This window comes from Topomyia yanbarensis, chromosome 2 (genome assembly GCF_030247195.1).
Source record: "Topomyia yanbarensis strain Yona2022 chromosome 2, ASM3024719v1, whole genome shotgun sequence".
In the NCBI taxonomy this organism is placed as follows: Eukaryota; Metazoa; Arthropoda; class Insecta; order Diptera; family Culicidae; genus Topomyia; species Topomyia yanbarensis.
The window spans coordinates 98,201,121-98,221,590 of NC_080671.1; the positions used below are offsets into that span (position 1 = coordinate 98,201,121).

At 41.4% G+C, this 20,470-nt stretch overlaps 1 protein-coding gene across 1 annotated transcript in view; it reads right to left on the reverse strand.

Annotated features, from left to right (window-relative positions):
• The window catches only part of LOC131678936 (histone-lysine N-methyltransferase eggless), a 32,503-nt gene that overhangs the window by 359 nt on the left and 11,674 nt on the right, over positions 1-20,470 (reverse strand). The window contains exons 7-9 of the mRNA XM_058959390.1: positions 387-1,151; positions 277-325; positions 45-208 (exon numbers count right to left, since the gene is read on the reverse strand). Of these exons, the coding sequence (XP_058815373.1) occupies positions 45-208; positions 277-325; positions 387-1,151 (978 nt within the window). The remainder of the gene's footprint in view (positions 1-44; positions 209-276; positions 326-386; positions 1,152-20,470) is intronic.

Consider the following 20,470-nt stretch of genomic DNA (forward strand, 5'->3'; position numbering starts at 1 on the left):
TTTGATTAGTAAATTGTTAAAAAAAATAACCGATATAGTCTTACATTAAAGTATCGTCCTAAATTTCCGGACTTTTTCGCGTCCATAATGTAGATTTGTTCATGTTTCCCAAAGAGCTTACGGACGGAGCGATACTTCATCGCAGAATTCGATTCATCGCTCTTTGGCATCATCTCGGAATCCGGAACCAAGTTCACCATTTCACGCTCTGTTGATAAAATAGTTGGAATTTATTTAAAATAAACTTTGAATGTAAGCAAAAATCTTCTCAGTTACCGTCATCGGATCCGGCCTTGGTATCTTCCTTCTTTTTATTAAGTTTCATCTAAAGAAATTTAGTAAAATATTAGTTTTTAATCAATATCATGCACGGTTATGTCGCTTACCTTTTCCGCCTTCGCTTCCGCTCTTCTCGTATTATCCCTTCTGGCCTGGGATCTTGTTTTAACTACGGCATTTGAAGGGTTGCAGTTTGTCTTGAATTCGTCATCCGAAGCATCGGAATCTCGCTTTGAATCGTAATCTGCTTCATCGCTGTCGGCTTCGCTCTCGGACTCAACCACATCCGTTTCGTAGCCTTCCTTCAACTGCTCGACCGTTTCGATATAATCCAAATCGGCAAAATACTCATCACCCGCTTTATTAGCGTTCATCTGACAGATCATGTTTCCTGCTTCCTCGGTCAGCAGATGTCCCGAGTAGATACAGATGAAGCTTCCCTTCGAAACATCATTCAAGCAGCGGATACCCCAGCCCCGATTGCTTGTTTTAAACACCTGCAGCTTCGTCTGCAGCGGATGCTGTACCACTCGATTCAAACAGCTGCTGTTACATTTACACCGGGCATTGCACTCGTAAATCCCCGTCACCACCGTCTCCTGCAGGCGCTTGTACACGTAACCGATGTTGTCAATCGATGTGCTTGGATTGCCAAACTTAGCGCCGGCGATCGTGAGCTGCCAGCACTGGCAACGGGTTTTATCGATACAATCGTCTTCGCAGTCGCAACCGCACAGAAAATCCGTGTCCAGATTAAGGTGGACACCCTCGGACGGGATGCGCTCCGTTGAGTAAATGCACGGTGGTGGTTTCGTGTCGTCAAAGTAGTTTACACACGGAACTGCCATGAACTCACGCCCGTCGGAGAGATCCTGCGGAAGGGAAGGTATAAATATTGTATAATAATTGGTATTAGAAATAAACATAGGTTTATGCCTCGATAATGTTCTGCCATAGTGTGGTAATCGTAGAAAAGTATCATTCGAAAGGTGAACTTTCGCCATTATTCAATAGAATAAGCGATACCAGATTGGTTGCGAATTCAGCTACAGCAGTTTACATCTGAATTTTTGACATTAAAAATGTCTCACTCCACTATTTGGGGCTCGGTAACATTCCAAAATTCAAAATATCTGCTATGTAACGAAACTATGTAAGGTTTGTACGCTTATAACTATGATATGACTAGATGGATTTTTTGATACCGAGAGTTTTTGTCGGTTTACTACCCCGAGAGGATAAAGCGACTAGCCAGTCCGGTCCAGATTATAAAGGAGGACGGTCAAGATGCTAGCATGCGCATCTCAGTTTTAAATTGTCTTTTGCTTGTTTGCATGTAGTTTAGTTAAGTTAAAATATAGTTAATGTTAAAATATATAGTGTATGTCCGTTATGTATTGTGTATATTGCGTGTGTTTGTTTTACTGGAGGCCTTTTACCTCCAAACGTCGATTCCGACAATACAGACCAATAATGGAACAAAATATGGTCGTTGCAAAACACATGCCATTTTACCCGTTTGGATCTTTTCAACCCTAATCGATGTCAGGAGTCTAGAAACATCAATTGAGCTATCGAAGAGGGCTAGGCTGGTCCCCGAAATTATGGTCCTTCAAACCGGATTAGGACCGGTAAATTTCCACCGCAAGCTAATCCATAATCGGTGATCAAACGTAACGCATGCCTTTTCACTGGACGCCATTGCATTCGTACACTCCAACAATAGGCCTAATAAACTCTAACAATTTTCGGGGACATAGGAGCCAAACATGTACGCTATACACATCATTATTCATCATTGGCGGTAGTTTTTGGTTATTCTGCTCAACTGATACCACTTGGAACTACCTTGGAACGTTTCGGAATATAATCGGGAATTACAGTCGTGAAACGAGGAGTGTCATTAGCATTGACCATACTGCAGCCCACGCTACAGAACAGCAGCATTGGATTTTGTGCAATTTTCTTACATCACCTTCGACCATATGCTGGATTCGATACCGGACAAGAGGAGTATATGTTTTGGCTGCGCAAGAACTGGAGCTTCTTGAAGTCTATATTCGCATCGTTCATGATTCCATGCATCACGGCATCACAAAACCTATCATCTACGAGGCTGGAAATCTTCCCAGTGCATAACGCCATTCGGAGACGCCATTGCAACGAACAATACCAAAGCTTGCAAACAAAAGCTGCATTCACACTAAAACCGCCATCGCGAATCACGGCTTGGCTTGGCTATACATCGTATGGAGTAGAATCATCCCAAGTATGCTCAAGGTCAGGGTTGCAAAAAGTCATGAGTATCAATAAATTTTCAAACTGTGCGTAAAAGTTCAGTCACGAACCAAAACGATCGTAATTTTAAGTTGATACAACTCAAACAACCAAAACTGAAGTCCGTGAGTGGCAACAACGTATATGTGTGAAGTGAGATAAAATTTGACAGCACTGCCACTGATGCGAATGTAACTCACTTTTCATACTCTCTGCTGTGTGTGCTTCGCGCTATTTTATTTGGCTTGTACACTTCTTACCGTGAAGATTGTTCGATTTCGAGGTTTTAAAATGGAAAAGGCGAAAAAGGCAACAAAGCGTTCGTTTGCATCGATCACTCGGGAATGTGTTAAAATTTCGGAAGGAGTTTTCAAATGCTATATAGACGAGAATGGGAATTGTGGTTATTTTCAGAATAACTACGATGCCGGTAACTTTACTCGACATTTTCGACTAAAGCATCCGGAAGCAGCAAAAGTTCGAGGACTTCTCAACGACTCTGATGGCGTAGCAAAAATGAAGCGTCCAGTTGCAAAACGACCGGTGGCGATTGATGCTCACAATTTTATTGAAGCTTGTTTGAAGCTAGTCATTTGCCATAATCTACCAATGCGATGCTTCGAATGGGAAGGGCTTCGAATGCTACTGGACCCGATTTCAGAAGCGGTCAATGTGAAAGTAAATAGACAAAACATCAAAACCCACGCACATGCAGTATCAGTTAAAATAATCGATAGACTAAAAGAAGAAATGGCAAACCGATTGGTATCTCTTAAAATCGATTCGGCATCGAAACACAATCGGCATATTCTTGGTATCAACGCTCAATACCAAATGGCAGACCAGGTAGTTATTCGAACCTTGTGTAAGTACCAATAAAAATGTACTTGAAACCGAAATTTAATCGCATTTTCTTGTTAGGTATGGTTGAGGTACGCGAGAGCCAAACAGCGAAGTTTCTGAAAAGGAAAGTTCTCGACGTTCTTAGCCGATATGACGTGTCGATTGACCAGATTTTTTCCATTACCTCCGACAACGGTGCAAACATGCTATCTGCTGCAAAACAACTTCAGGAACATTTCACGTATACGATACAATCCAATGGTAACATGCAGTCGGACGGAATGGAAGACGACTCTAGGCGAGATGATCTAGTAGAGGCTTTAACGACGGAACTCAGTACACATTTCAATATCGTTCGATGTGCTGCTCACACGTTACAGCTAGCGTTAAATGATGTTGTCAGAAACACAGACCCTAACGTGAAATGCATCACTGACTTCGTAAAAAGTGTAAAAAAGATCAAATACAAAAGTTCCTTCGACGTCAACAAAGCATCGTATCCTCCGTTGTGGTCACCCACCAGATGGAGTGGTAAATACGTTATGATAAGGAGCATCATTCAGCAGGAATCATTCTTCACTAGTCTAGTCGAGCAATTTCCTGAACTTTGTAAGTGTCACTGTCTTTTGCATATCTAGATTAAAACATTTTTGCAACGTACACTTATATATACTTGTTATGCAAATTTCAGCCCTGAATGAAGAAGATTGGGAGTACATGAAAGAGTATGAAGCTGCCTTTAAACCGTTGTACGTTACTACTAAACTTATGCAGCTCAACCATCAAACATTTTCGGATTTTTACTTGCAATGGCTATTAGCTATCAAGGACATCAAAACACTCGCGAATAACAGATTTTCTGAACCGTTACTGGAATCCCTGAATCGACGTATTGCCGTTTTGAAAGAAAATATGGCCTTCAAATCAGCTCTCTACTTAGACCCCCGGTTTAATTTTCTACACTCAACAGTCTTTACACCAGACGAAAACAATAACGTACAGGTAAATACTAATCGTTCTAATAGAAACAACGTGTTCAAATATATATAATTTTCATTTTTAGAATTATATAATTGGTATCTGGGACCGGATACAATCTTTAAAACCATCAGAGTCCTCACCAGTCGCTACAAGCAGTGACTCTAAGTGTACGGATTTCGACGATACAACCAATTTTTTAACCGAAATGTTCGGCGGATCGTTGGGTGCGTCTTCCTCAAAAATTTCATCGCCTTTACTACAGCAACTAAAAATGCTAGAAATAGAACCACGCCAGCCGCATGATTACAACGTTTGGAATCATTGGACCGCTCGCAAAACTTCTCATCCTCAACTTTATGCTGTAGCAATAGTGGTACTTGCTACTCCCGCGAGCCAAGTATCGGTAGAACGAGCTTTCAGTGCTTTAGGCTTACTTTTGTCTGATCTACGAACAGGAATCTCTGATGAGGTATTAGAAGACGTATTACTCATCAAACTCAACAAAGATTTGTTTGAAAAGGTACTACCAACACTGTACGACTGGAAAAGTTACAATGCAAAATAAAAATTTTAAGACATATCCATAGTTCAACCAAAGTTATCGCAGACTGACTACGCTATTTTTGAATGTATAATATGTATATAGTTATCCTAGTTATAAGCTTCAAAATCAAAATTTTTTAATTTTGAATTATCATTGCGCTGTAATTTATATGTACAAAATAAACCAAATGGATTCGAAACCAGCACGCTATTCATTGAACTAAAAAAAGATTCAGCAGTCAAACTATCAGCAGCCAACATACCGGCGGGCTTTTTTCATTATTTCCGTGAGCTATACTACAACTGATGGCACTGATAGACAGAAATAAACAAAAATGTACATTTTCCATTGGTTTCTCTCTTACTTCTTTATTCGTCTGGACAACAGCACGAGTTACTTGGCCGGAATGCTGAATAGCTGATAATTTACTCAGATGAAGAACAGTAATCCACGAACACAGCCTAGAAACGGTAGAGATAGTTATGCGAATTATGTTTAAAATATATTTACTCAGCGAAGCTAATACATCCACACGGGACTGAATGCTGAATCAATTTGTTGTTTTGCTTTTCGTCACTTTTTCTTGCACTGCCTGTGCCTACTGCGATTCAAAATTTTCTAGAACCGTTGACATGCTTGCGCGGAGAACAATGCACTAACGAAACGAATCGTCGGCGAACGCAGCAAAACACCATGCAGACGCTTTGCTTTCCGCGTCAGCATGTCAGCAGGTTAGATGTAGAAACGTGAGCTCTGTATGAGATGAATTGGTCTTTCGTTACAGAACCCGATGAAACAGGAAGTAATCCGACACAAGCTTGGAAAGATTTGATTATACTCTTCTGCTATGTGCTTCATCAATCAGTAAGCAGTAGTATATATTAGGAACAATTTGTTTTGTGCGAAGTATTACATTGGTACAGTTGGTGTTACACTCATTTAACCTTTGGTGTAGCTTTTTGCACTATAACGGTGTAGCACCAGGAAAAACGAAAACGCTTCAACATCGTGGAACGTCTTGCAATTGCACTAACAGTTCTATAGGAGCTGGAACTCACGGTGTTTCAGCATTCACATTTACTTTCATTCTAGCACACTGCATAGTACATTGGCGAAAGAAGGCTTCTTATGATTTAGAAATTCGATGGAGTCGCTTTGGTTCCAAACACAATGCACAAAATAATTTTTTATTTAGAACCGTTGTATATGTTGTACCTTCTATTATGTTTCATTCATACGGAATGATTTACAATATGATATATTTCTACTTAGTGGAGAAAAAGTTAGGTAAAAATTACGTTTATCTGCTGAGGAAAAACTTGTTTTAAACCACATTTGGAAGGGGCACAAAATCTAAAACTAAATAAGTTATGGAGATGCGATTCGAGGTCCTCACATGAGAATCCGACATTAACTTAGTGACGATTCCGGATTCCGTCGCTAGCTTAGTCCTGTCATTAAGTTGGTGTCGGATTCTGATGAGAGGAGCTCGAAATGCATTTCTATAACTAGTTTATGATTTGCTATGCTATGAGCAATGGTATTTCATTATCATTTAATTTGGAAAGAAAAAATCAATAAATGGCAATCACGCTGAGAAAATAAACTGTAAACAGATAATATCAAAAAGGTGATCAGGTAACGTATTTAGAAAACCTAATATTGCTTGATAAAAAAAGCCAACCTTGATTAGCAAACATGCTTCTGAATGAAAAATTGACGATAACGACGATCATTTTTGTAACTGACTGTCTCAGTGAGATTTTCATCGAATTGAACCGAAGAAATATGAGAAAAAGTGCGAAATGAGAGAACAAATTTCGCAGTGGCACTCACATTGTGTCAATAACAGTGTGTGTTGTCATCACAGTGAGGGAACATGCATCGAAAGGAAGTCGATGGTGAGTGCTTGCGTCCGTCTATGAGTGTTTTCTGTTTACAGTTACAGAAAGCAACCCAAGGTATTCAATTAATTTGTTGTGGAGAGGACTTGAGTTTATTAAACTATCGGAGATGAAACACGCCAACGAGACATATTCACATGTGGATTCACTCATCGTTTCCAAATGCCCATATGTACAATGGTTATTTTTTTGGAAATTCCTATGTCGACCATATCAATCGTGACGGGCACACAATGGTCGAATTATCATCGAAAATTGGACGAAACGGTTGGAGAACGAAAAGAGATCGAGGCGAATGGACGACTACGCGTGTTGAACCACAACAACCAAAGGCATAATTTGTATTATAAAGGGCCCCACACACGTTCAGTTTTCCGCTCAGTTTTTCATGTGTGACGTCATGTCTGTACGATTAACTGAAGTAACTGCGCAGTTCTATCCGGCGAAGCGTCCGGTATTCGGCCTGACGCTCTCGAGCTCAGTTTAGTCCGGTTAACTGATAGTTCATTCAGGTAATCGCTCAGTCCTGTCAGTTGCATCGAATATTTACTATGTGTACATCATTCTTTCTTGATTCAATGTACATAATGTTGCTGTTGCTATTGGCTGTCTTTTTGTACGGATTCCTTCTCTCCGGCAATTTTTGTTTCAGTAGTGCTTATTGTCGAAGTATCGGCAATTAAAAAAATGCTGGTTTTTTGAAAATTTCGATATATAGAGGAAGTCAATTATTTCGTCCGTGTCACCATACGGTTCGGTACATAAATATTTAGTTTACTCTCATGGGTGGTGTCCGCAGGCTTCCAGGTGACATTAGAGGGCATATATTTATTTTTATTAAAGTTGCTGACGGATACCTAGTTATGAAAAGTTTAATTTGGGATTCATTTGCTCACGGACTGGCCGACAATAAAGCCTATGATTTGAAATTGAGTTATTATTAATTATTCTTTATTTTTAGATCATCATCATTTGAAAAGGTTGAGTTAAAGGAAACATTTTAAGGAGGTTGATACACAAATACCATACAAATCTGTTTCAATTCACCGTCTATCACATATTCAGTACGATTTACACTTACACTAAATTTTTTTAAAGCGGAAAAAACGTACCGCATAAAAAAGACTTCAGTATACATACAATTAATTGACACTTGAGATGATATGTGTTGACTCTGAAAAACTTGAAATCAGCGGAGGATCCAGGAGGAGGATCCGGGAGGTCCGATCCCCGCCGAAAATTTTGAACTTGTTAAGAAATTTTATTTCATTTTTTCTCATTTCCATTAAAGAGGTTTTAACTTGCGTAAAAGGTAATCGACTTACCAACTACGCTATACCCGCCCCCTAAGCTATTTTACATTAGTTTCAATTTTAAAGTAGTTCCAAACTTAAAATCAACTCAAACAAAATTTTTCACTGATTTTTTATTAATTGCGGTTATTGCTTATTACGTAATGTGTTCACTTCAAAATAAAAATTTCAGACCTACTAGGAAATTTTATTCTGGATCCTCCCCTGCTTCAAACAAAAATGTATAATATTTAATTGGCTTAGTTAGCATTAGCTCAATGTTGCCAATGTGTGTGAACAGGATGCATAACCCACAAGCGAACCGCCCCCAGCATACATATCTTGGAATGCCTACTGGGTGAAGGTGATTAGGATGAGAGAGGGGTTGTTCTGAAGAAGCTGGATGAAGTGGTTGTTTGAGGGGGATCTGTGGTGGGGTAGTTTGTTGGGAGAGGGGGGGGGGTGTAATGGGATGGTCAACCCTTCATCGCATACCCCTAGCTACGCCCCTGTTAACATACAGAAAACCTTTCGCAGTCAAAAAAATTGGCCGGGACTAGGTTGGCGATGTTCAGAGTTATTACATAGCCTTTCTATATAGGGTAAAGAGCCTATGTTCACCATACTAAGCAGGGTGCCTCACTAATTCATTAATTTCTCGGCCTACAATCATTTGACTCAAAGCGTTAAACAAAGATGGCAGACACTGCTCTAACCAACGGTTTCAAATGCGTAAGGTGATAATAGAAACATGGCGTAAATGAGCTCAACACCCTAAGTAAGGCATAATGTGCCAAAATCCAAAAAAAGTCAATTTTCGTCAATCATTTTTTTTCTAGATTCCATCAAATCTCGACGTTTCATGCATTTTAAAGTCATTTGGCATCGAAAATACAAATTTGAATATTCTCCAGTTCCTGCTTATATGTAATCAAGAACTGTCGTAGGTGGCCAACATGGTCAAAGCAACTTTAGTTAGTCATTGTTGATCTAGACTGGAAAATCCAAGTAATTTTGCATCCATTTTAATGAGTTTTGCATCATTTTGATATCATGGTGGAACCAGTTTTATCGGAATTTGCTATGTGATCACTCTCTTAGACCCGTAACTCTGGAACCGGAAGTCCGATCTATAAAAAAGCCAATAGCGACCGACGGGAAAGTCGATTTTTGAAAAAAAAAAAATATTTTTGATGACATTACATCTCTACGTTTCATGCATTTTAAAGGCACTGCACAGTGGTCCAGGAAGCGAAATTAGCGGGAAACAATTGTTAACGCATTCATCTTTAGGTTTAGAGATTTGGTGTCTTAGAAACATTTATTGTGCGTGACAAACTGCATCTTTTGGCTGAAACGGTTTTAGGGTGGTCCTTAAAATGTCAAAGTTGTAGATATTATTTCAAATTATAGTTCAGAGAGAATGATACTTTCTTCTGCAATATTCTAGAACAATCAATTCTGAGCAACTTTGTTGAAGATACTAACTTTGTATCTCAAACCGTTTTCATTTTATAGTGAGTTCCATGTCATAACTTAGGGTGTCTCTCAAAAAAGCAGTTTTCTCCGTACAGTTTTTTAATATGATTTTTCTCACAAAAGTACTTTTCAGTGTACTTTTAGAGCATGATTAGAGGCAACTTTTGCTGAAGAAAGAAAAATTTTATCTTGTCTGGTTCAAAAGTTATACTTAATTTTCACTTAAAAATACGCCCTTTTCAAATGTCGATATCTCAAAAGGGGGCAAACAAAAATTGATAATTTTGATTGTATTTGAAAAGCTGTACTTTTGCCTACAATATATTGAAAAATTGGAGAACGCTTTTTTGTCTTTCTCAAATAAATCAAATTTTAGTAAAAGCATTTTTGCGTATAATTCTACAGCGCTCATAATAAAAAATATTTGTTTTACGCGGATTCTGTGAATTCTTGTCAAGACTTTTCAAGGATCACATACATTTGCAGGCTTTTCATATTGCAAATAGGGTGATGACCCTATTTTGGGCTCGCTCGTTAGGGTGGCGCACTCTATCATTAATTACTCGACCTATGTACAATCGTTGAAATGCATATAAATTATGATCAATGCGTTGGGGTCAATATATTTGCTTTATTCTTGAGAACCAGTATATTAAATAACTTGTATGCGAGTGCAATAGAAACTAGAATCGCTTTCCTCTTACTTCCACCCTACCATACCACCAACAATAATGGAGCTATCGAAAATGCAAATATACACTGAAGTCTTTTTAGGCGGTTTTTTATGCGCACATCCCCTACATAAAGAAGCCTAAGTGTACAGTATGTAAAATACTTAAAGACACCCTCGTTCTTTTCTATTTAATCCCATTACCACTACTAGACTGCCACACATTATTACGACGACTAACTTATTCAGTTTTTTTTTTGTTGGCTGTGAAACGGTAAATCAAAAATTTTAAAAGAATTCTCGTGGTACAATACAACAAACCTTTCCTATGACCAAAACTACTGAAGCGATAAAGGGGTGTCTTTAATTTTTTACATACTGTATATAGGAATTGTTGCATTCGCGCAATTCTCTGTTTTCATCTTCGTCGATGAATATTGGATCATACCCATTAATTTTTGTAGTAGAAGATTAGTTTGATGATTTGAAAACCACAATAAGCGCGTCTTTTAAAGATTACTGCTAGTGTGTGTAATACTGGGAATCGTTACCAAACATCTTAGCTGCAATGAGTCGAACTCTCATCAGTTCCCCATTTGATAATCAAAATCATGCTTAGTTTCTGGGTTTCAGTATTGCACTTGATGTACTCAATTAAGCGCTTTGCAGAGTGGTCTACCAAATCTACGAGAGTCGTTTTAAAGTACTTGAATGATTCTACTGTTATATGAAGGTCAATTTTGTTTTTTGGTTTGTGGTTAGTAGATTGCAGATCTTGATACTGCTACCTGCTAAAACTGTTCCTGCAAATGAACGAAATCGATTGTAAATTTGTGTAGATTTTGGGAAATCTTGGCAATAATTGGAAGCAAATTATAGGTCAAGTCATTGGTGATTGGTGGTCTTCACCATATCTGCATTATGAAAAGCCTGCAAATGTATGTGATCATTGAAAAGTCTTGACAAGAATTCACAGAATCAGCGTAAAACAAATATTTTTTAATATGAGCGCTGTAGGATTATACGCAAAAATGCTTTTACTAAAATTTGATTTATTTGGGAAAGACAAAAAAGCGTTCTCCAATTTTTCAATAAAATTGTAGGCAAAAGTACAGCCTTTCAAATGCAATCAAAATTATCAATTTTCGTTTGCCCCCTTTTGAGATATCGACATTTGAAAAGGGCGTATTTTTAAGTGAAAATTAAGTATAACTTTTGAACCAGACAAGATAAAATTTTTCTTTCTTCAGCAAAAGTTGCCTCTAATCATGCTCTAAAAGTACACTGAAGAGTACTTTTGTGAGAAAAATCATATTAAAAAACTGTACGGAGAAAACTGCATTTTTGAGAGACACCCTAAGTTATGACATGGAACTCACTATAAAATGAAAACGGTTTGAGATACAAAGTTAGTATCTTCAACAAAGTTGCTCAGAATTGATTGTTCTAGAATATTGCAGAAGAAAGTATCATTCTCTCTGAACTATAATTTGAAATAATATCTACAACTTTGACATTTTAAGGACCACCCTAAAACCGTTTCAGCCAAAAGATGCAGTTTGTCACGCACAATAAATGTTTCTAAGAGACCAAATCTCTAAACCTAAAGATGAATGCGTTAACAATTGTTTCCCGCTAATTTCGCTTCCTGGACCACTGTGCACTGGGCATCAAAAATAAATGGTCCCCATTTGAAAACATTTTTTTTGTTCCTGCTTATATGGGAATTTCATACGTGATCGGACGATTCAGTTTATATTTCCGCAACCATATAACCGATCCATACGAAATTTTATAGCAGTCTATAGTGATAATATCCCGATCATATGTGACTAATTTTGTGAAAATCGCCTCAATATTCTTTGAGAAACTAGTGTAAGTTTATTAATTTTGAAAGACGGTCAGTTTCCCGGGATTGCCGGAACCTTTAATCACAGAGAACAGACGTCCATCTTCAGCATTCAACTTGTGTAAAAATCCCTAACGGTTTCGAAGGTAGTTGGGATATCTTCACCAGGTGCACTACTGTCGTCATGCTTTTTAGTGGCTAAGTTCGAGTGAATTGACAGCGATTATACCTCAACCCAGTCAAACCAGTCCGGAATCGGTTCGGACTTCTGAGTGGGTTCAGTATGAATTCCAGCTCAAATGCATCAACCGATTGAGTCGGAATCGGTTGTTTTCTTTGAGCAAGATTCCATACTGAGTCCATTCAGGATTTCGAACCAGTTCCGGAATGTATTTGACGGATAGTTGGGTCCTAAATAAGTTATTGACACTTAAGTCAAAAGACCAAAAATTGAATTATTAGTTTAGTTGGGATAAGTTGGTGTGGCGGCGCTAGTGTTTTATCGTATATTAATTCAAATGTTTACTCACGTTTCATTAATATATTCGTTCGATCATGTATGTCTGTTCTCTGTGCTTTTATGGTGGTAAATGCGGCCAACGAAACTTTGAAAGGAGAGGGGGGGGGGGGGGGGGGGTTGATGGAAGGTTGAACCAACCATATATATACCTTCAATTACATACACTGGAACCTCCATTTACGAACCAAACCGAGGGTTCGTAAATTGAATTAGTTCGTAAAAAAGTTTGCTTCACATTCTTATTCTTATTAAAATTCAACATGTCTAACTGCAAAGATAGACTTAACCGTCTTTACCAATGAGAACCTAGAGAACCAATCGGTTCTCATGGTAAAGAGGGACGTCATTTTTTTCATATGAGACTGACAAAATCGGGTCAAAAAGTTGGTAAAATCGGGGGTAGACAAAATCGTATCTATATCCACATTATAATTATCCCATTCCGAAAATGCCCATGTTGCGTAGGTCATAGAGAATTTGAATCAAAACTCGCCATCTTGGATTTCAAAATAGGCATCGATTTCTGCCATGGGCTTGTCCCCTGGAAGTTCCGGAATTGTCGATAGTGGAAAATAACTTATAGATCTGCGAAGCGAAGTAATTTGATGTCCATTTCAGTAAATTTTTAACCTCTGAGGTTTTACGATTGTTACGGTTTATATGGGAAATTCCTGTGTGACCGTTCTAACCAATCTATAATTCCGGAACCAAAAGTCAGATATGAATAAAATTCAATAGAAATTAATAGGAGTGTTATATCTTTCATTTGAAAGTTGTTTGTAAAAATTGGTAAAAAAATGTCGCTGAGAAATAGATGGGATATTAACATGGGAGTTTGGCAAGTTCACCGAGGGCATCAAGAACCGTCATAGGCGGCCAATGTGTTTAAAGCTTTTCGATTGGTCATTAGCGATCCAGAGCCGCAAATCCAAGTAATTTTGCATACATTTTAATATGTATTGCATCATTTGGCCATCCTGGTGGTACTATTGTATATGGGAACTTGCTCAGCAATCTCTCAGAAAATTGAATGAGTTTATTTGACACATACATACATGCACACATACAAGGGTGTGGTTAGCACAAAAGTAAGCCTCACAAGGTATGAAAACGGTGAGCGCCCAAGTAAGCCTCACACGGTATGTCAGAAGTGGGGCCTAAGAAAAATGTCCCACATGGGATGCCAGGGGGAGGGACAGAGGTGTAATAGAGTGGTATGATCGAGAGTGAATCAGGTGATAAGGTGAGCATCCAAGTCAGCCTCACATGGTATGTTAGAGGTGAGCACAAAAGTAAGCCTCACATGGCGTGATAGAGATGAGCACAAAAGTAAGCCTCATGTGGAGTGTTAGAGAGTGAATCAGGGTGTGACCGAGAGAGCACCCGAATTAGCCTCATACAGGATGTATGAACGCGTGAGCAAGAGTGAGTGAGTACATCAAGTACAGCCATCCCCCCAGAAGTAATACCGAGAGGTAGTCCCTGGGGGGAACAATGGCGGTGCCCAACGGAGTTTAGTCGGTATTACCTAGTCATGGTGTCACCATGAGAGCCCGACACTCCAGTACACCCCATGTGGTAGCTTGGCATCTACTAATTGCACGTGTACTGGGTTAGTGCGTAAATTGCATTCTCCATTGAAAAAAAAAGAAAAACACACACATACAAGGGGGTAGCAGGGACAGGAACGATAGGAGTCCAGGGGCTTAACGACCCCCCCCCCTCGGACCTATTGCGAGATGGGGAGTCTTGCTAGGATATGGTGGGGTTTGGATTGGGCTATGTTGAAGCTCTAAAAAGCCATAACTCCGAAAGCAGCTACGACGAAGCGAGTCTGTGCCGTTTTTGCTAAGATCCTAAGATTTCAGTAATCAAAGATCTTAGCAGTAAACGCACCCTAGTCCAAATGGAGTGCCAACCGGGCCATCAGAATCGACGCCAGTAATATCCTGATTACGGCATACTTGCCATGGCGAGCGTCAATGAACAGGACACGGATCATGAATTGGGTGGCGACTTTGGGCTGACAGGCGTGCTGTTCTACTCCCTGAGTAAGGAAGGATGACACCGCCTTGAAATAGCGAGTGGGCTAACAGCACGGCTGCCTCCGTCCCAACAAAACCCTGCAAGTCTCCGGCTACGTTCAAAACTCGTCACCATTTAGTTTCTGGTACTAGGTTCGGTTGGGCTATTCCCGATTTTACGCCGATGCGGTTTTGAACACTACTCCCCACGAACGATAGTATCAACCCTAGCATGACATCCCTGCTGCATAAATAATCATGGGATCACAAGAGGTGATTACGTACAACGAGTGGAGATAGCGGCCCGGTGATGGGAACCAATAAAATGGAGAAAAACAAAAAACACACATACGGAGCAGACGTGGCGGATTCGTTCGCCAGAGGTGGTTTGGAGAGGTTACCACCAAAAGCAGCTACTGAACTCATTCAGTAAGAGCAGGAGAAGGAGAAACAGCAGCGGGTGCAGCAAAAACAGCCAGTGCAGAGCGGGATGAGTTACACTCCAGAGAAACCAAAAGTAGTGGCAGCGAAGTATTTGGTGGAGGAGTTCCATAAGTTTGTGGACGCGAGAAACGGAGTAGATGGTTCTCAGAATCCGAAAGGCGCTAGTGTCTGCAAGGAGTATTACATGGTAACTCGAAGGGCTGATGTAGCCGAGCGAGCATTGACGTCTTCTAAGGGGCTATCTTCCTAGCTCCTCCGAAGCAGGGGAAAGAGAAGCAGATTGGAGTGGAGAACACACCAGTTTTCGTGACTCCAAAGAGGACAAGAACATCACCAGGAGACGTAAGAGCAGGAGGGCCCAAGAAGCAGACGCTCGAGGATGCTGTTGTTGGCGAAGAAAAGGACGTCACCCAACAGGAAGAAAGCTGGAGTACCGTTGTAGGTCGGAAGAAGAAACACGGGAATCAGCAAAAGCAGAAGGAAAAGCGAAAAGGGGAGCAGAAGAGGAAAAGAATACCTCCGGCTCGTCAGAAGGCGCCCAAGGGAGAAGCCATGCTCGTCAAAACCAATGACACAACGACTTATGCAGCGCTACTCAAGAAGGTCAGAGAGGACGCGGAGCTAAGGAATTTGGGGAAAAACATGGTAAGAATCAGGCATACCTTGCAGGAGACTATTACAAAATCAATAGGTGAAAAGGCAGCAGTTAAAACCTTAAACCCGGAGCTGGTGAGTGTGTGCAAGGACCTGGGTGAAATCACGACGTAAGATGAGCTGAGAGGTGCACTGAAGCAGCAGTGTAACCTGGGCGAGGTGCACGTGACGATCCGGTTAAAGAAGGGATACGGAGAAATGCGTTTACCGGTAACCGCTAGCGACAAAGCGCTGGGGGTAGGCAAAGTTACGGTTTGATGGTCGAGATACCCGTCAAGAGTCACCTCACGAGTGAATAAACAAACGGAGAAATCATTCACGTATTTGGGCTTTGCACATTTGGCAGGAGTTTGAAAGGCACGTATAGATCCGGGATGTACAGGAAATGCAGGGAGATGGGCCATCTTGCGAAAGACTGCACGCAGAGGTCAAAGTGCTCCAGCGGACGGAAACGACCATCAGACAGGTGGCTTTAAATACCTAAATAATCGAGCAGATGATCGATCGTAAGCCAGTAGTTATTGGCTTGCTCGGGATCGCTGCAGCGCTGCAAAGAATGAGGGTTCCCGACTATCTATGCCAGATTTTGAAGAGCTAATACCAGTGCAGAGTGCTGCTGTACGAGACTAGCGAAGGGCAGAAGTCAATGCGAGTCACAGCGGGCGTTCCTCAGGGCCAACTCTTTGCAACGGGATGTACAATGGGGTCTTAACAAAAAGACTTCTCAGGATTGTGAAAATCGTGGGTTTCGCGGACTACATGTCACTAATGATGATGGGAGATACTTGAAGAAGTGAAGGTGTCGGTGACGGAAACAATAGACGCGACCGAGAGCTGAATGAACGGGATCAAGCTGCAAAAAGCTTGACGAAGGTATTGTTGCTAAGCAACTGCAGAGCGATTCCGCGGATGCAGATCAGCATTGCAGGGCACGCGATTGCATCGAAGAAGCACTGAAGCATTTGGGAATGATAATCGACGACCGGTAGAGCTTCACCAACCACGTCGACTATGCCTGCAAAAAGCTGGCAACAAACACAATAACGAGAATCATGCAAAACGTTAGCGGTCCGAGAAGCAACACGAGACGTCTGCAATCTACTGTTTTGTCATCGACACTCCGATATGGGGTTCCTGCCTGGGGTGCTGCTCTAAAAACAAAGCGGAGCCGTGAAAAACTGAACAGGACATTTCGCCCGATGGCCGTACGAGTCGCGAGTGCGTACAGAACAATATGCGTTATCGCCGGGATGATCCCCATCTGCATCACTTTGGCTAAGTACATGGAATGCTACCAGCGGAGAAATGCACGTAATGCGAGGAGACTTGTAAGAGCGAACTCGTTGGCTAAGGGGCAGCAAGAGTGGGACAACGCGGAGCAGGGAAGGTGGGCTTGGGTGCATAGGACGGATGGAGTGTGTAAACGTGCAAGAGGCACCGAAATACGTTGTCTTCAAATGCCCTAGGTTCGAAGAAATTCGTAGGGGTATGCCTGGTGTGACACAAATTGAGAGCAATTCCGCCGCCGGGGAACTCTCCGTTGGTGTAGACTAAGTCTACCGGAGGGACCGATTGAGTAGTATGCGACGTAGCACCTGGTTCGGGTCGGGCTTCACCGGAATCGCCGGACCGACCTCGGTACCCTACCAGGAAGATGCAACGCCGGGGATTAGACCGAGCAGACCGCGTCGAATAGCTTGCAGTGGGTCGTTGGGGTGCCAGTGAACCGAAAGCTACGCTCCACTCGGAATCGAACCACCGGGGACTATATCGAGTAGATCGAGACGAAACGGGGAGCAAGTCGGGAACGGGGAGTCGAGAGTTAAATCAAAACTCAAAGGTTGAGCCTTTTCATGAACCAAGTGAGGCTCCGAGATAGAGCAGAAGAAAGAGGTGCGAGGAAAGCACAACGAGCCCCTCCCCACGAAGTAATCTCGATGTAGTTCCGTGGGGAAGAAGGGCGAGAAAAAAATAAGGCGTGTTTTTAGTGTTTAAGCACGAACGTGAGTCTTGAGTCCCACACAGTGCGAATACACCAATATACTACAGGCCAGGCTCTTGAAGGTTTTTAAACCTTACTATAAAAAACACACACATAGACATTTTCCGATCTTGACCATCTCAGTCGCTGGGTAAAATACTCGGCCTTATGGGTCTTGGTTAAAAACTGTATATTTCGAGTGAGTTTTCTAACCTTTCAGCAAAAAAGGAGGGGAAGTTCTGAATCAGTTTAAAGTAAATTAAGAAAATGGTCTTGCAACTAATCTTACTATCGATAGTGCTCGAGAAACTGACGTTATGGATAAAGTTAGGATGATGGGACTTGACCGCATAGCCGAGTCCAAGGACCCGATGCGGCACAAAGCCGTAAAAGATCCGCCGGACGAGGTGCAAGCAAACCAGCCGGCAGAAGGAAACCTGTGATCCACTCACTTGTCCAATATACTCAAAATAATATTTATGATTAGTTTTGGTATGCCTGAACGGAAATGGAGGCGGACAGCACGGAAAAAGCGATGTGGAGTAGCTACATTACGCAGTGAGAGTACTTTATTTTTAATCATAGCTATTGTATTGCCTAATTAGACAACGCCACATCGCTATTTTCGTCTGCTGTCCGACTCCAGTACCGCGCAGGCGGACTTAAACTAGCCATAGCCCCTATGTTTGAGTATATTGGGGTAATGAGTGGATTACATGTTTGCTTCGATTTCCGACGGCGAGTTTGCCTCTACCTCGTCCGGCGGATTTTCAGAGGTTTTGCGCCGTTTCGGATTATAAGTTTCCATTTTGCGGTCAAGCCGCAACACACTAGCTTTCCCTGCAACGTCACTTTCGCTATTACAATACCACTGTTTAATAATAGGAACCACTTATGTTCATATTCCGCCCGAATTATTTCCATTAGTTCATGTTCATTTCCAGAATCAAGCCATGATTCGAAAAAGACGCGATTCGGACCAATATTATCAAATTTAATAAGTGTTTTCTTTGAAAAAAGTATTGGTGAACAAAAAGACAAGTAAATAATAATCACTACATGGAAATTATTGTTTTTATGCGCTGCTTTTCATTTCGCTTCTCATCAAATTCCTATTACCAACAACGCAAAGAAAACTGACAGGACTGAAATGAAAACTGATGTAACTGAGCGTAAAACTGTTGTGGGGCTACATACGCTCAGTTCAGTTAATCTTTCAGTTCTCTCGTCCGACCAGGGTTCAGTCCAACTGACCGGAAAACTGAACGTGTGTGGGGTCCTTAATACACTACACCAACAACGGGACATTATTCGGGTGTGATCGCACACATAACTAAATAGGCCATAAAACATCACTGGAGCAGTAATCAACTTTAAACCGGATCGGTCTCCAGTTTCTATTACTGAACGGGCAAGGTCGCCTGTTTTGTCAGGTAAATATTCACATGTTCAGTACATGTCTGGCCGAAGCCGGTATTGCAACCCACTAACACCACATTTCAACATTCTATGGACACCTACATCGGTGCAATTCGGAGGAAAACAACACATTCGATGGCTGTACATTAGAAACCAGGCTAATCATCGATGTCAAGGTGCTCTCATCCTCGGGGGATTTTTGCCGTTCAATCTTCGGTTGACATGGAGTCGACGATAAGGACAATTTACCAATCACGCCGATAAGGCTACTGCGGAACACGGAAAGGGGATAGTAGTCGTTCATCACTTCAGCATAGACCATCCTCCAGGACTAACTAGCATTCGTTGACATTCTGGCTGCGCAATCCAGAGGATACGCAAGGTTATACAGTGGCGCAGAATTGGAATTCAATGGATCACTGGAGACTCACAATCTACATTTCAGGCGGTCGTTCATTGGCACGACCGTATCCATTCTCTTAAACCACCAACGGTAAATGGACACTACCCTAGTAACAATAGAGGTTTTATGGCACTCTTGAAGCCCTTCTTGAAACTCAGAATGTACTTGTAGTATGCTATAAAACTAGAAATGCTACTTGGGTAGGGGTGTTCACGAAACTGCAACGGAAATTCTATTGGATGGAAAGGTTGTAGTACAGGATGTCGATAACTACCCGTTTTATATGCTCTTTGGTGGGCCAAGGAGAAATGATTGTTACTCATGGAGGCGGATGTGATTCGGAATAAAGGCAACGTTTCGAATCATCTACCCGAAAATTATGCAGGCTTCTTGCGATGGTTTGGATATAGCGAGTATAGAACAAGGCGTCTTCAAACGCGCAAGGTCGGCAATGAACGCTGGCTTACTGGATTGGTTCTTGGGGAACCAGAAGCAGGACAAAAATCACGATGGATACGGTCCATTGTGTGATACCTTCCAACACCCGGTGATCAAGGAGGTCACAATCCCACGGAGATTCCACGGCTACTAAAAAGAACTATATAATCAAAAGTTATTCGGTTTCCGTGCCATGCGATATACGGGTATAAGCTATTTGTCACTGGTAGGGCCAGTGACTTAAGAACATGCACACTAACTGTATGTTTCACAATCCATCCAAAACTTGGAAGTCGAGACAGGGTTTCGACGACCACTACACAAGCAAAATCATCAATAGGGTGATGGTAAGATTTTCACCTGAACGACGTTTCCCGATGTAACGACAGGATAGGTGTTTGGCTTTCCGACGGTGGGTGAGATTCCATTCATATTACACAATGGATTACGGGAACAAGCACGGTTTCGG